Genomic DNA, 13846 nt, shown 5'->3' with positions numbered 1-13846 from the left:
AAACGAGTGTCAGAGATTCTGGCACTCTGATAGCTGACTCTGAAGAGGCAATACTAGAATCAAGGTCTGTTCATTTATAAATAAAAGGTGGTTTGGTAACACGATACCAGCCTTTCTGGAGTTATTTCAATATGACACTCAAGAAGAATAGAAACCTAGATAAAGGCAAAAGGTATCAGTATTAATCAGCATTGTTAGAATAGTTAGAGATAACCTTGGTTCAGGCGATCAGAATATAGATTCAATTTGGGTGGAGATGAGGAACAGTAGTGGAGGGAAGTCACTCATGAAAGTGATTCCGTAGTCCTCATAACAGTAACTACAATATAGGATGAAGTATAAAAAGAAGAAATATTAGGTACAAAAACAGAAATTGCCAGAAAAGCTCAGCAGGTCTGGCAACATCTGTGAAGAGAAATCAAAGTTAATGTTTCTGATCTGATGATCCTTCCTCAGAGTTGATGGTAGTTTGGAAAAATTCCCTAGCTACTATCAGTTCTGAGGAAGGATGACTAGACCTGAAATGTTAACTCTGATTTCTCTGCACAGATGTTGTCAGACCTGCTGAGTTTTTCCAGCAATTTCTGTATTTGTTTCTGACTTACAGCATCCACGGTTCTTTTGGATTTTATGAAATATTAGGAACTTTTGATATTGGGACAGCTATAATCATGGGTGATTTTAATCTATTTACAAATCGAAAAATCAGATTGACAATCGAAGTCTGGATGAGAGGTTCATAAGGATGCTTCTGAAATAGTTTCTAAGCATATCACATTCTGAAATCAACGGAATGTCACGTCATATTAGACTTTCTTTTGTGTAATGTGACAGGATTAGTTCATGACCTCAAAGAAAAGCAAAACTAGATAGTAGTGACCACAATATGAGCATATTTTATATTCAGTTTCAAAGGAAGAAGAACAGGTCAAAGTCCAGAATTTTAAACTTAAATATGGGAATCTCTGTGGGCATAAAAACTAATGTGTCTGAAGTAAAGTGGAATACCAGACTAAGGGAAGATCAATAGAGAGGCAGTGGCAGACATTTATGGGAATATTTCCAAATAATCAGAATAAGTATATTCTAAATGCTGAATTGCGGAAAATTCTCATGGGAGGACACACCATCCAAGTTAACCAAAGGGGTTAAGGAAAGCATCAGACTTAAAAAAAACTAGATTTGTCAGAACAAAAAAAATTTACAGAAAATGACTAAAAGATTAGTCAGGAAAAAGAAATTAAAGTATGAAAGAAAGCTAGATAGAAATGTACAGAAGGATGGCAACTTTTTACAGGTATTTAAAAAGGAAAAGAGTAGGGAACGTGAGTGTTAGTCCTCCAGAGAGCGAGAAGGGGAATGAATAGTAGATAATAAGGAAATGATAGATGACATGAGCAAATATATTACTACTATTTTCACTAATGAGAATACAAAATGTTTCCAATATTGGCTATAAAGCAGAAGGTGGAAAGGAGAGATGGAATTAGTGGAATTACGATCACAAAGGAACAGTGCAAGCTAAGTGTTGGAGCTTCCAACAAATTGACACAGTTTCTGAGCCTGATACAGTTTATTCCAGTACACCACTTCCCTCACCTTAATTCAGGGCCCCAAACAGTCCTTCCAGGTGAGACAGAGGTTCACCTGCATCTCCTCCTACCTAGTTTACTGCATCCAGTGCTCCCTATGTGGTCTTTTCTACATTGGTGAGACCCAACGTAGATGAGGTGTCCATTTCATCGAGCATCTTCACCGGGCCCGAAATGGCTAGCCTGACCCCCCGGTCACTGCACATTTCAATTCTCCCTCCCATCCTCGGCCTTCTCCATTGCCACAGTGAATCAGACAGCAAATTGGAGGAACAGCACGGTGGCTCAATGGTTATCACTGCTGTCTCACAGCACCAGCGTCCCAGGTTCGATTCCAGCCTCGGACGACTGTCTGTGTGGAGTTTTCACATTCTCCCCGTGTCTGCGGGGGTTGCCTCCGGGTGCTCTGGTTTCCTCCCACAATCCAAAGATGTGCAGGTCAGGTGAATTGGCCACGCTAAATTGCCCACAGTGTTACGTATGTTAGTCAGAGGGAATGGGTCTGGGTTCGTTACTCTTCGGAGGGTCGGTGTGGACTTGTTGGGCCGAGGGGCCTGTCTTACACTGTAGGGAATCTAATCTAACACCTCACCTTCCACCTGGGCAGTCTACAGTCCAGAGGACTTAACATTGAGTTCTCAAATATCCTTTCCAACCATGCCCCACCTACCTTTGAGACCCGCCTCCTCACTTCCATTCTACCTATCAACCCTTTCTTCCAGCCACCAACTAGATTCATCCCTCCCATCAAACAACCAGGTTGTATCCACTACCTGTGCTCACCATTCTGCTACTCTCCCCATCCCTCCCCACTCTCTTTATTTGTAGCTCTCCCATCCCCACATCCAGTCCTGAAGAAGTTATGCCCGAACATTGACTTCTGCACCTCCTGATGCTGCTGGGCCAGCAGTTATTGTCCATCTCTCCTTGTTCTTTAGAAGATGGTCTTGAACTTAACTGACCCACTGCAGTCCATATGATATAGATGCAACTACATTGCTGCTAGGGAGAGAGTGCTAGGATTTTGAACCAGTGATAATAAGGAATTGCAATATAGTTCAAGTCATGATAATGAAAGGCTTGGAGAGAAACTTGCAGGTGGCTGCATTCCCACATATTTGCACCCTTGTCCTTCTAGATGGTAGTGGTCATGGTTTGAAAGTGCTGTCATAGAGTGATAGAGTCATAGAGATGGACAGCATGGAAACAGACCCTTCGGTCCAACCCGTCCATGCCGACCAGATATCCCAACCCAATCTAGTCCCACCTGCCAGCACCTGGCCCATATCCCTCCAAACCCTTCCTATTCATAAACCCATCCAAATGCCTCTTAAATGTTGCAACTGTACCAGCCTCCACCACTTCCTCTGGCAGCTCATTCCATACACGTACTACTCTCTGTGCGAAAAAGTTGCCCCATAGGTCTCGAGCTTTGCTGAATTTCTGCAGTACATTTTCTTGTAAATGGTACACGCTGCTGCAAAAGTGCATTTATGATGGAGGGAGTGAGAAAGCAAAATTCTGGTAGATGGAGCATCATCTGGGAGAACGTGAATGTTCACTTTGACAGGAAGAGTTAAAAATAAAACAGTGTACTACTTAAATGGGTAGAATGACTGTAGAACTCTGAGGTGTCAATGTATCTTTGTTTTCTAATGTGTGACTCATGAAAGGTTAGTATATTTGTACAGTAAGTAATTAAAAAAGTGAATGGAATACATCACTTTATGATGAGAGGCCTTGAACATATAAGTAAAGATGTGGTTCAATACTACAGGGCTGTGGTGAGATCCCATTCAGTGATGTTGACCACCTTTGAGATTATTAGATTCTTATGGCACTTCTGTCAGGTGCTCAAGAACACATTCTGGAAATTGACCTCCCCAGTCTCTAACTGTCTTTTCTTTCTGAGATTAATCCTTGAGTGCCTTCAGACACCCTGACAGAAACATGGCCAGTCTCTTTGGACCACCTCCACCATAAAGTCTCGAGTGCCATACCTTGATGTTCTGTGCTGCTGTTTCATTTATTGTTTGCAAATGTAACAGGAATATTCAGCATCCTCCTGTGATTCAATGCCACTTTCCTTTAAGAGAGAAGTGAATTGCCTAAAGAGGAGCAGGTTATCTAGACCATATGCTTCTAGATTTGTAGACATTATCAAACTGCTGTAGGATAATGAGGTAACAAGTAAAGTAGACCCAACTTTGGACCATTGTTATAACTGGGTATCAAAACCAAATTTGCAAGCCGTGTACTCCCATAGCAATGGGTGCAGGTCTGTCACAAATCACAACCACTGCCTACAAAGTGATATGGCCCAATTTTAACCTTTAGATTCTTGACTTACAAACATCTATTTTCATGAAACTTATTCTGTTAACATATGAATAATTTTACACAATGGAAATTTCAGACAACAACCCAACTGACAACAATATTAATTGCACATCTTTGATGGGTTTTCCCAGATCCTTCCCTGTTGTATTTCTACTCGCTTGCCTTGAATTGGCAATCTCACTAATTGTGCATTTTGTTTGTTACAGAAAAACATCCTCCTCACAGTTTGATTTCATATTTATAGTCACACTTCTGACTAGTGTAAGAAACAGCTGATTAATATTCACATCTTCTTGAATTTTGTAATTCTGATGTCTAGAAACAGCTTATCTTTGTGAGGAAAAATAAAAATTCTGGTAGAAATTTATAATAGAGTTGTTAATTGTGTGCAATTTTCAATTTGTACCTTAATTTCTTTAAATAGCAGTTTGACGTCTGATTTACATTTTGTATGTATTTATTTGGAGCTTTCTTGCCATGACACATTATGTCATGACTTTTTTTTAAAGCAGGGTAACTTAACTTCCTACACTACTCACTGTCCGCTCTGTTTAATCTACAGTGCCTTCTCAGTATATTGATAGCATCTCGTTATTAATTAAGTCAACTCCAATAATGGATATACCATAATTCTTAGCAAAAATGATTGGAAGACAAATACTTGTAAATAACAGGAAAAATACAATGTTAGACATTCCAGTATGAAGTGCTGGAACTAAATAGTAGTTCAATCAACAGAGGTTACTCGGTCATGACCCAGACAACAGGAAACTGAAATTAATGTAAAAGGTCAGCCACCAGGTCTTATTGAAAAAATGAGCAGACACAAAGTGTCTTATGACCTATTCCACTTCTATTTCATAAGTTCTACAGTTATTGAGATCAGTTGGAGTGTCTTCACTGCTTTTTAAGTTTCAGTATCAGAAGATGTTGCATTTTCCACTTGACAGTTTAAAATTATTTCATAGCCCAAATTTGACACAAAACTTGAGTATCAATTAAGCTAATGAATCAATTATCTAATTAATTTACAATGCAATCAATATATTAAAACCTCCATTGTTTTAAATCAATAGATACTGTACCTTTGTGGAATCATAGCTGGATCTATTTGCTGGGTAATGGGTGACATTGTATCTGTACTGAGCATCAGTCAGCTTAGTTGGTGTCATGAGTCATGGCTGCAGTGAGTTTCCCTTGTCCATGGGTAAGCAGCGCTGTGTAATACCTGTAAACTCAAATATACCAGGTGCATGATTCCTCCTGGATCCTACTGCCTAGGCTGCAGCACTGACCTCAACATTGAAAAACAAAATGATTTAATGTGATCTTGCACAAGTATGTTCAGTCACTGTCCTGGTGCATTTGTCAATGCACCACTGAGAGATCCCACAAAGGTCACCTGTCACTCCCTGGAAGCAGCTTATTGCATACAAATTTAAAGTGTCTGCCACCTTCACAGTCAGCAGGAGAGGGTGGCCTCTCATTCCTGCAGTTTGCAGGCTCTGCTCCAGCATCTGGCATAATTCCATCACGGTGTCCTGGGAGGTACAGAACTTGTGTTACCACTGTGCCTTGCTCATTTCCAGGAAATGGACTTGAGGCCAAAACCTTCAGGGGCTCCTGTGGATCTAGTGTATCCCAGAGTCTTACTACTGTAATCTCTGTCTGAGCTTGGAGCTCCTCACCCTCTGTAATGGCCTATTGCTGCTTCTGGATTTTTTTGGCCTTCATCTCCTCAGGTAGGCAGCCACAGTGACCAGCATCCAACCAATGGGACTGTCAGTGAAGAGGACCTACATTGGGAACACAAGGAGTGAAAGATAAGTTTCAGAAAAGTCATAACAGCATACCCGCAGATGCGAATTGAGTCCATTTCTCCATACAGTGAGACATGCAACATCCTGATAATGAGGGACATATCTCCATCATTCATTCACCTTCAGCCTCAACACGTGCACCTACTTGGTGAATGTGCTGTGCTAACTGACTGACAAGCAAATTACATCAAAAGGGAGAATCTGCTGTTGTCTGACCCTTTTCCCATCCTACATCAATCATCTAACTTTTCATAGCATTTGGTAGAGACCATTGTAAAAGTCGCATGACAGATAGCGTGGCAAGAGTCTGTGCCTCCCACAGAGCCCTTCGAAGGTGAACAGTTAATAGCTGACCTGTGGGCATCACTGGTCACTGAGTAATTGTTCCTAAGTTGCCAATCTTCTATTTGCAAAGACCAATGGCATGTTGTAATCCGCTTTCAACAAGCATTTGGACTCGAAACATATTAATTCTACAAATGGCCAATAAAATGACTGCAAACGAAATGTAGATGGAATTTTCAAATGTGTGCTTCATGTATTTGTTTCATAAATGTTCTAGATCCAACAGACATGGATTCTGCACTTTTGCCCATTAAACTCAAAACAGCCTTTGCCCACCTTGAACAGGTCCCAGGTATTTTCCAGTTGTGTTTCACATCTAAAAAATAGCAAGTGATAACAGGGAATGCAGGTTGCAGTAGGAATTGTCAGTACTGGGATTGGCCTGGTGCTGGGTATCTTCCCAGAGCCTGCATGACCCATTTTATCTTGCATGAACCTGACAGCCCATTTCCATTGTCCCCCTCATGTAGAGAACAACCACATTTAACCTTGGCTCCAGTTGTCCTGCCTGCTCCCTGAGCGCCAACATTACACCTAATGATGTCATCTCTTTCCTCCATACTTCCCTCACCGTGGTGGTCACTAACCACCCATGCCCCATAGTGTACCATGTCCTCTGATGATGATCCTCCTACCCCAATATATCTTGAGTTCCTCCCATCACTGTCCTTGTTCCCATCTCTACAAATCCCTCCGATGGCCCCCAATTCTAGCCTTGACTCCTCAGCTCAGTTTGGCGAAGATCCCCCTAATTCCCCATGGGAGGCCTGCTTTACACCCTCTTGGACAATCAATGAACCAACTCCCAGAACTGTAATTGACCCCAGACGTCTGACTGACTTCAACAAGCAGCCCCTAGTCATTAACTGAGCAGATGCTTGACTGCTGTGTTTGCAGCTCCCTGACTATTGATACACAATTCCTCTGATTGCTGCTGCTGGCCTTACAGGACTGATCATAGCTCACTTCCTGGACTGTAGTCTGACATGAACAGCAGCCTGGCTACTGATATAATTCTACACATTTCTGGTATGTTTTAAAGTTGTTTCAAGTTTCAGAAAGGAATTATGTTTACAATCTATCAACCACACAAATTAACATTGGCTGTGTGGAGAACTTGATGATGAGTAGAAAGCACAAAGATACAATGCTTCTTGCATTACACTAAACAGGGGATGAGGTATTGTGTCCCTGGCTAACATTTTTGGGGATATTCAATTTAGCCTGCTCAAAGTGGTCAAACATTCACTGAGCAAAATGTAAGTTTTAAAACAATGTAATTCTCTCCTCAAATTTCTTTCCTTACTCTGATGCTAATTAAATATCATGTATCTTTTCATGAGAGGGTGAGAAGCAGTCTCATTGAAAGTTGATGTTATAGCAATTATGAAAGGCACAAAAGCCAAATTCCTGCACATTATATTTTAATCCAGCATATTTGCATCAAATCCTTATTTTTACAAGGTTCTCTATCAGAAAATACAAAAGGGTTAATATGTTTCTGAGAAATAGTACATGCAGAAATTCTGCATTCCTGCACTAGTCAATATTCTAAAAATAATGCAGAGAAATTTTCAATCCTCTAGAGTGCTTTCTCTACCAGTTTTACTTCTCATTGCATATGAAAGAGATTGACCTCCACTTGCTCCATCACTCTGACCTCCCAGCAGAGTCAAGAAACTTGTCATGTAGTGAAAAATAGCTCAATATTTCTACAATCTGTTTTGCTGTCTGAGCGCCACATACCTATAACAGAAATGGATGCACTGCCACCTATAGTGGAGATGTAAAACAGAGTAAATAAGGAAAGGTAAATCCTAGTCAATGAGCTTAATATCATTTTATATTCCATAAAAACTGGTTTACAGTGGTAGGATTATTCAGTGTGGATGTTAGCATAGTAATTATGTTCCTGGAGTAATAATCTTAAGGCTATAGTTACAACAATAACATCTACCTGACAAAGTGAAAGTTTGCTTAGATATGTCCTCTCCACCAAAACAAAACTTATCCAACCTGACCAGCTGTTGTTCAATAGTCTATTCTCAATCATTCCTGAAGAAGGGCTTATGCCCGAAACGTCGATTCTCCTGTTCCCTGGATGCTGCCTGACCTGCTGCGCTTTTCCAGCAACACATTTCCAGCTCTGATCTCCAGCATCTGCAGACCTCACTTTCTCCTATTCTCAATCATCACAGACTGAAGCAAAGTGTTGTCAACAATGCTATCAAATAGAACTATTCATTAATAACCCTGCTCACCAATGTTCAGTTAGGATTTAACCATCATAAATCATTTCTCATCTTTAGCACAACCCTAATCTAAAGATATAGAAAATAGTTTAATTCAGGTGACAGTAACTGCTCTTGGAAGCAAAGTGGCATTTAACTTGGTGTGACATCAGAGAGCCCTAGCACAATTGAAGTTAGTGAGAATCAGGGAACTTTCCATTGAAAGGTGCCAGATTTGAAATATTGTCATTTCTGTTGTAGGTGATTATTTCAACTCTAGTTCAACACTTCACGAATTTTCAAAGGTTCAATGAATTTCAACTGCTTCATCAATGACCTTTCTTTCATCATAAAATCAGAATTGGGCAGTTTGCTGATGAATGCTGAATGATCAGTATCACTCACAATTCCTCAAATTTATGCACTCTTTCAGCAAAACCTGGATAATATACAGGCTAGAGCTGATAGAAAGCAAATAGCATTCAGTTTACAGAAGTGCCAGGAGTTACCATCGCCAAAAAAGAGAGAGAATCTTATGATCTTTTCTTGACATTCAGCAACATCACCATTGATGCATCACTCTCAATATTGGAAGTCAACATTCATCAAAAGCTTAACTGGAGCAATCATGGCAAATACTGTGGCTGCAATGGCAGTTCAGAGGTTGGGTAATCTGTGGTGAGAAACACTTCTTACTTCCCAAAGTCTGTCCACTAACACAAGGTACAAGGAGTGTGATAGAATCCAGGACAAAGTACAGCACGGTGGCACAGTGGTTAGCACTGCTGCCTCACAGCACCAGAGACCTGGGTTCAATTCCCACCTCAGGCGACTCTCTGTGTGGAGTTTGCACATTCTCCCCGTGTCTGTGTGGGTTTCCTCCGGGTGCTCCGGTTTCCTCCCACAGTCCAAACATGTGCGGGTTAGGTGAATTGGCCATGCTAAATTGCCCATAGTGTTAGGTGAAGGGGTAAATGTAGGGGAATGGGTCTGGGTGGGTTGCGCGTCGGTGTGGATTTGTTGGGCCGAAGGGCCTGTTTCCACACTGAAAGCAATCTAATCTAATCCACCCAGCTTGATCAGCATCTCATCCACTATTATAACAATTCACTTCATCCACTATGAGTACACAGTGGTGTAACTTGCCAATACTCTTTCAAAAGCATCTCCCAAGCCTACAACCTATTCCATGCAGAAGGACCAAAGCTTTAGAGACAGGGAAAGACCACCATTTGTGAGTTTTCCCTTGGAATTCCTTCTCAACAAACCTGTGTGTTTCCTACACCATATCATGCACAGTGATGAGAGTATAGCTCAGCGCAGTTTTCAGAAGGACAGTTAAGGATGGACAAATACATTTTCACTTTGTCAGTGAGACACAGATACAAAGTTTGAATTTTTAAAAACACACCGGCGTTACCCTTGCTGAAACCACATCATCGGCACTGACCAGAATCTTGACAATTCTGAACAATTGACCACATTCTCAAGGAAATTTCAGACTTGGAAATGAATGTTGGCATTATCAATGATGCTTACACAAAGAAACTTTTGTGACTTTTCTTAAAACTTGCAATTACAGGTTGAACATAAATAACTTGAGAAGCAACCAAAATTTAAATCATTGGCAAAAAAACAAAAATGTTAATATTACTTGATGTGAGTTTTAATCTACTGGTATTTAGAGACAGCATTCTATTGTATATAAACATTGTGACCGTATACTGCAGTACATTGCAGATAAATTCTATCGGCTGGGTTTTATAATTCATATATTTGAATTAATCCCAGTATGAAAACAAGCTTCAACAATTTAAACTAATTTAAATCCTTTATGTCCAATTTAAGATTTATTCTTAACGAATGGGTTCTGTCGTGATTATAATGAGCTCAGCCAGTTGGACCTCATAAAATATGAGTTCCCTGATTAGTGCTGTTTACCTGGTCCAATCAGGCAGCCCTGGCTGACAGATATAAACAAGACTGTCAGGCATTCTGTTCATTCTGAGAGCTGGCTCTGAGGAAGCTGGACCAGTTCAGGTACTATGCATGTGTAAAGTAGACAGCAGGCCATCTGCTGTCTGATATATAATTGCTGGGTCAGGGACACAGCAAATTAGAATTCAGGAAAGTGAACTAGAACGAATTTATATGCATTGGCAATTTGGTAAGAGTATTATACTAGCAAAACCGCAGTCACGTTTGAGTTATTTGAGTTTTCCCTGATTAATTAAGTTTCATATTTAATATTGCACTTCACTCATTTCACGGATTAGTGAAAATTTAAGTGCTTTAAGCTATCATTAATTAAGGGCAAAACTGTTGTCTTTGCATAATAAACTCGAAATAACTCCACAGAGGTTAGTATCCTGTCATCAAGTCAGTCTTTATTTACACATGCATAGTACTTGACACTGGTCCAGCTTCCTCAGAGCCAGCTCTCAGAATGAGCAGAATGCCTGACAGTCTTGTTTATTTTATTTTTCTTTTAACCCCCACACTACCGCCTAACCGCGGTAGTGCTTATTTTTTCCCCAGCACCCATGGTGTGTGTGTGCAGGTGTGAGACACAGTGAGAGACACAAAAATGCACAAATCGTTATTCAATTTCCACCACCAGGAAGACAGGAAAACACCCGGGTGGCCAGTGACAGTCTTGTTTATATCTGTCAGCCAGGACTGCCTGATTGGACCAGGTAAACAGCCCTAATCAGGGAACTCATATTTTATGAGGTCCAACTGGCTGAGCTCACTATGATCACTACAGAACCCATTTGTTAAGAATAAATCTTAAATTAGACATAAAGGACTTAAATTAGTTTAAATTGTTGAAGCTTGCTTTCATATTGGGAACAATTCAAATATATGAATTCTAAAACCCAGCCGATAGAATTTATCTGCAATGTACTGCAGCATACGGTTACGATGTGTGTATAAATTGTGTTTGGTAAACTGCTAGTCAGCTTGAAAGTCACGTCATGAATTTCTGAACAATCTTCTTAAAAATACTAGTGATTTCATGACTGCTAGCTATATGTGCCTTTAATCTTCCAGAATGAAAGATAGACGCACAAGCGAACAGCTAATTATTATTAGCCTCAAACCAGGAGCCAATAAGCTTCACTGGTAAAATTCTCTTAGTGTATTGGCTAGTGTCATGAGGCTAATACATGACCTTGAGTAAAGTACTAAGGAATCATATGACTATAAAGCATTTTAGTTATTTCCCTCGAACACTTACACTAAGTAAGGACATAAACCTTGAGCACAGTCAATGACTTACCAATATTGTGATTGTGATTGTTGTGGAACCTGGGATGTACCTTTTAATCTTGTCCGGATTTCTGAAGCTGAAATGAAGTCTTACTTCCACTTTGTACAAATGTGTCGGCATTTGGGAAACACAAAGCAGAAATGTATGTATTAAAGTTTTGATTATTACTTTTTATGGTATACTTTAGATTAATTAAAACTAAATACATGCCCAAAAGGTCCAAAATAAATCTTGTTTTGTAAATTATAACAAAGATTACGGATGGAATACTGAGTTCATATAACAAGCTGTATTTGTATGTCTGAAATTTAAAGTGAAGTGAAAAGATAAAGGATGATGTATATATTTCTGTTCAGTTCCAAGATTTGACTTACCTGGAAGAATAAGTCATTAATGCAGACATGATAAATGTCCAGTATGGAGCAGAATAATTTGTTGCAGTTGAGTATTGGTAATTAAATTTGGTTTTGAACTACTTATTAGCCTATATTATTTTAGCTAGGTATGAAATTGGATTTGAATTGTGACAGCTTGCACTTCCGTTGAAGAGCAGATTAACTCTCTCATCAATGGTATTTATGTATAATGAACTAGACAGCATCTAATGAAACATCTGCTTTTTCTGTAGGGGAATGCAGCATTTAGGTGCAGGGAACAGTGACAACACTAGAAGCCAGTAACATAATCAGAAATACTGACTCAGCAGTCTGGCAGCATCTGTGGAAAGAAATCAGAGTTAATGTGTCAGGTCTAGTGACCCTTCCTCAGAACTGACGATAGCTAGGATTTTTTTTCTGCAGATGATGGGATTGGGGGTGCTAAGGAGTAAACAAATGTGGATATTGAGCCCAAAGAGAGTGGAAAACAGTTGTGCAGACAATGGTGTGGATAACGATCAGCCTTAGGGAATGAATGGCTGCTAATGGAGACAATTAGTGGCGAATAATGGGTTGTGTGTAATAGTAGACCATGTGATAACAAGGCCTGGTGGGCGGGAGTTGTGGTAAGGACATGGGAGAAGGTGCCTCAAACCCTCAAATTGTTGAAATTGAACTTAATACTGAGTCCAGAATCTCTGCTGTCTGACTAGAAGCCAGTAACTGTTTGGTCTTGTGGTTCTACATTGTCACTGATTTTTGTTGATGCTTCTTTGACGTTTGATGAGAAATCCTGATCTGTAACATCACTGTCTTCAGCTGCCTGATCTGTGGTACATGTGACACAAGTCCATTGTATGTATTCATTTGCTTGTCACTCGCTAAAGAACAGGCTTTTAACTGCAAGAGGAGGGGTCCAGCCATAATGTTACCTAAAGGATTTGGCAGTCAAACTATAAATAAGATTATTTAGAACAAATTGTACTATTGCAGAGTCTCTATAAATACTGTACATGTTGAGGTGAGTACCTGGATTTGGCAGGAGTGTCACTGCACCTTCAAAGGGAACATAGAATATTTGCTGACGTGTTCACACAAAGTCTATCCACTTACATCCTTTGAATCTCCTTGGCTGCGTCTTTCAACGTACAACCAGCATTTTCTTTCCTGGTGTTTCCAGTTTACAATTGCAGCACTAGTATTCAGCAGCAGTCTCTTGAAATTCAGCACAGTTTCCCTTTCAGTGAAATAGATTACCATAAAGCTTAGAAAGTTGGCTGAACCATATGCTTTTGGCACACATTGCTCACCATACCCACTGACTAGAGACAGCCTGCAGTATGGGTGCTTATTACTCCAATCAGATAAATTAGGTAGTAACATCAAATCTTGATGGGAGTATTTTGTCAATTGAACAGGCATGACCAGGTTATAAATTGCAACAAAAAGAGCCACAGGCTAATTTTTAAATCCTTGGATTTCTCTTGGCCCTACATATGATTTGTGCAGTTATCCATCTAGTATTGGATAAACAGAAATTCCACAGACTGAATATTATGAAGACTAAAGACATTGTTTTCAGTCCCTGCTGTAAACTCAGTTGCCTAGTTACTGCCTGAAGCTGCACATATTTACATAGGAACTAGGAGCATTTGTAGACCATTCAGCTACTTGAGCCTGCTTCACCATTCAACTCGATCATGGCTGATATCATACGCAGCACCATTTCCCAATATCTCAATATCCTTGACTTTCTTAATGTCTAGAAGCCTGTCAAACACTGTTTTGAACACTGTCTTACATTGGCTAAACCTCTACACCCCTTTGGGTCAGAGTTCCAAAGATTCACCATCACTGAGTGAAGAAA

At 40.1% G+C, this 13846-nt stretch overlaps 1 protein-coding gene across 8 annotated transcripts in view; it reads left to right on the top strand.

Moving 5' to 3' along the window:
* LOC122555988 (guanine nucleotide exchange factor DBS) overlaps positions 1-13846 on the top strand; it is a 404319-nt gene that overhangs the window by 57712 nt on the left and 332761 nt on the right. For 7 of the 8 annotated variants that reach the window (XM_087993537.1, XM_043702330.2, XM_087993538.1 and 4 more), the window contains exon 1: positions 11565-11744. The exons of the other annotated variant lie outside the window; for it this stretch is intronic. In XM_087993537.1, the coding sequence (XP_087849663.1) occupies positions 11603-11744 (142 nt within the window). In that variant the 5' untranslated portion in view covers positions 11565-11602. Of the gene's footprint in view, positions 1-11564; positions 11745-13846 lie in introns of those variants that run through there. 8 annotated transcript variants of the gene reach the window in all.

This window comes from Chiloscyllium plagiosum, unplaced genomic scaffold (genome assembly GCF_037043375.1).
Source record: "Chiloscyllium plagiosum isolate Xiang-an unplaced genomic scaffold, Cpla_swu_hap1 HiC_scaffold_13, whole genome shotgun sequence".
NCBI lineage: Eukaryota > Metazoa > Chordata > Chondrichthyes > Orectolobiformes > Hemiscylliidae > Chiloscyllium > Chiloscyllium plagiosum.
The sequence above is the reverse complement of the archived record's forward strand: the minus strand, read 5'-3'. Positions and strand labels throughout refer to the sequence as shown.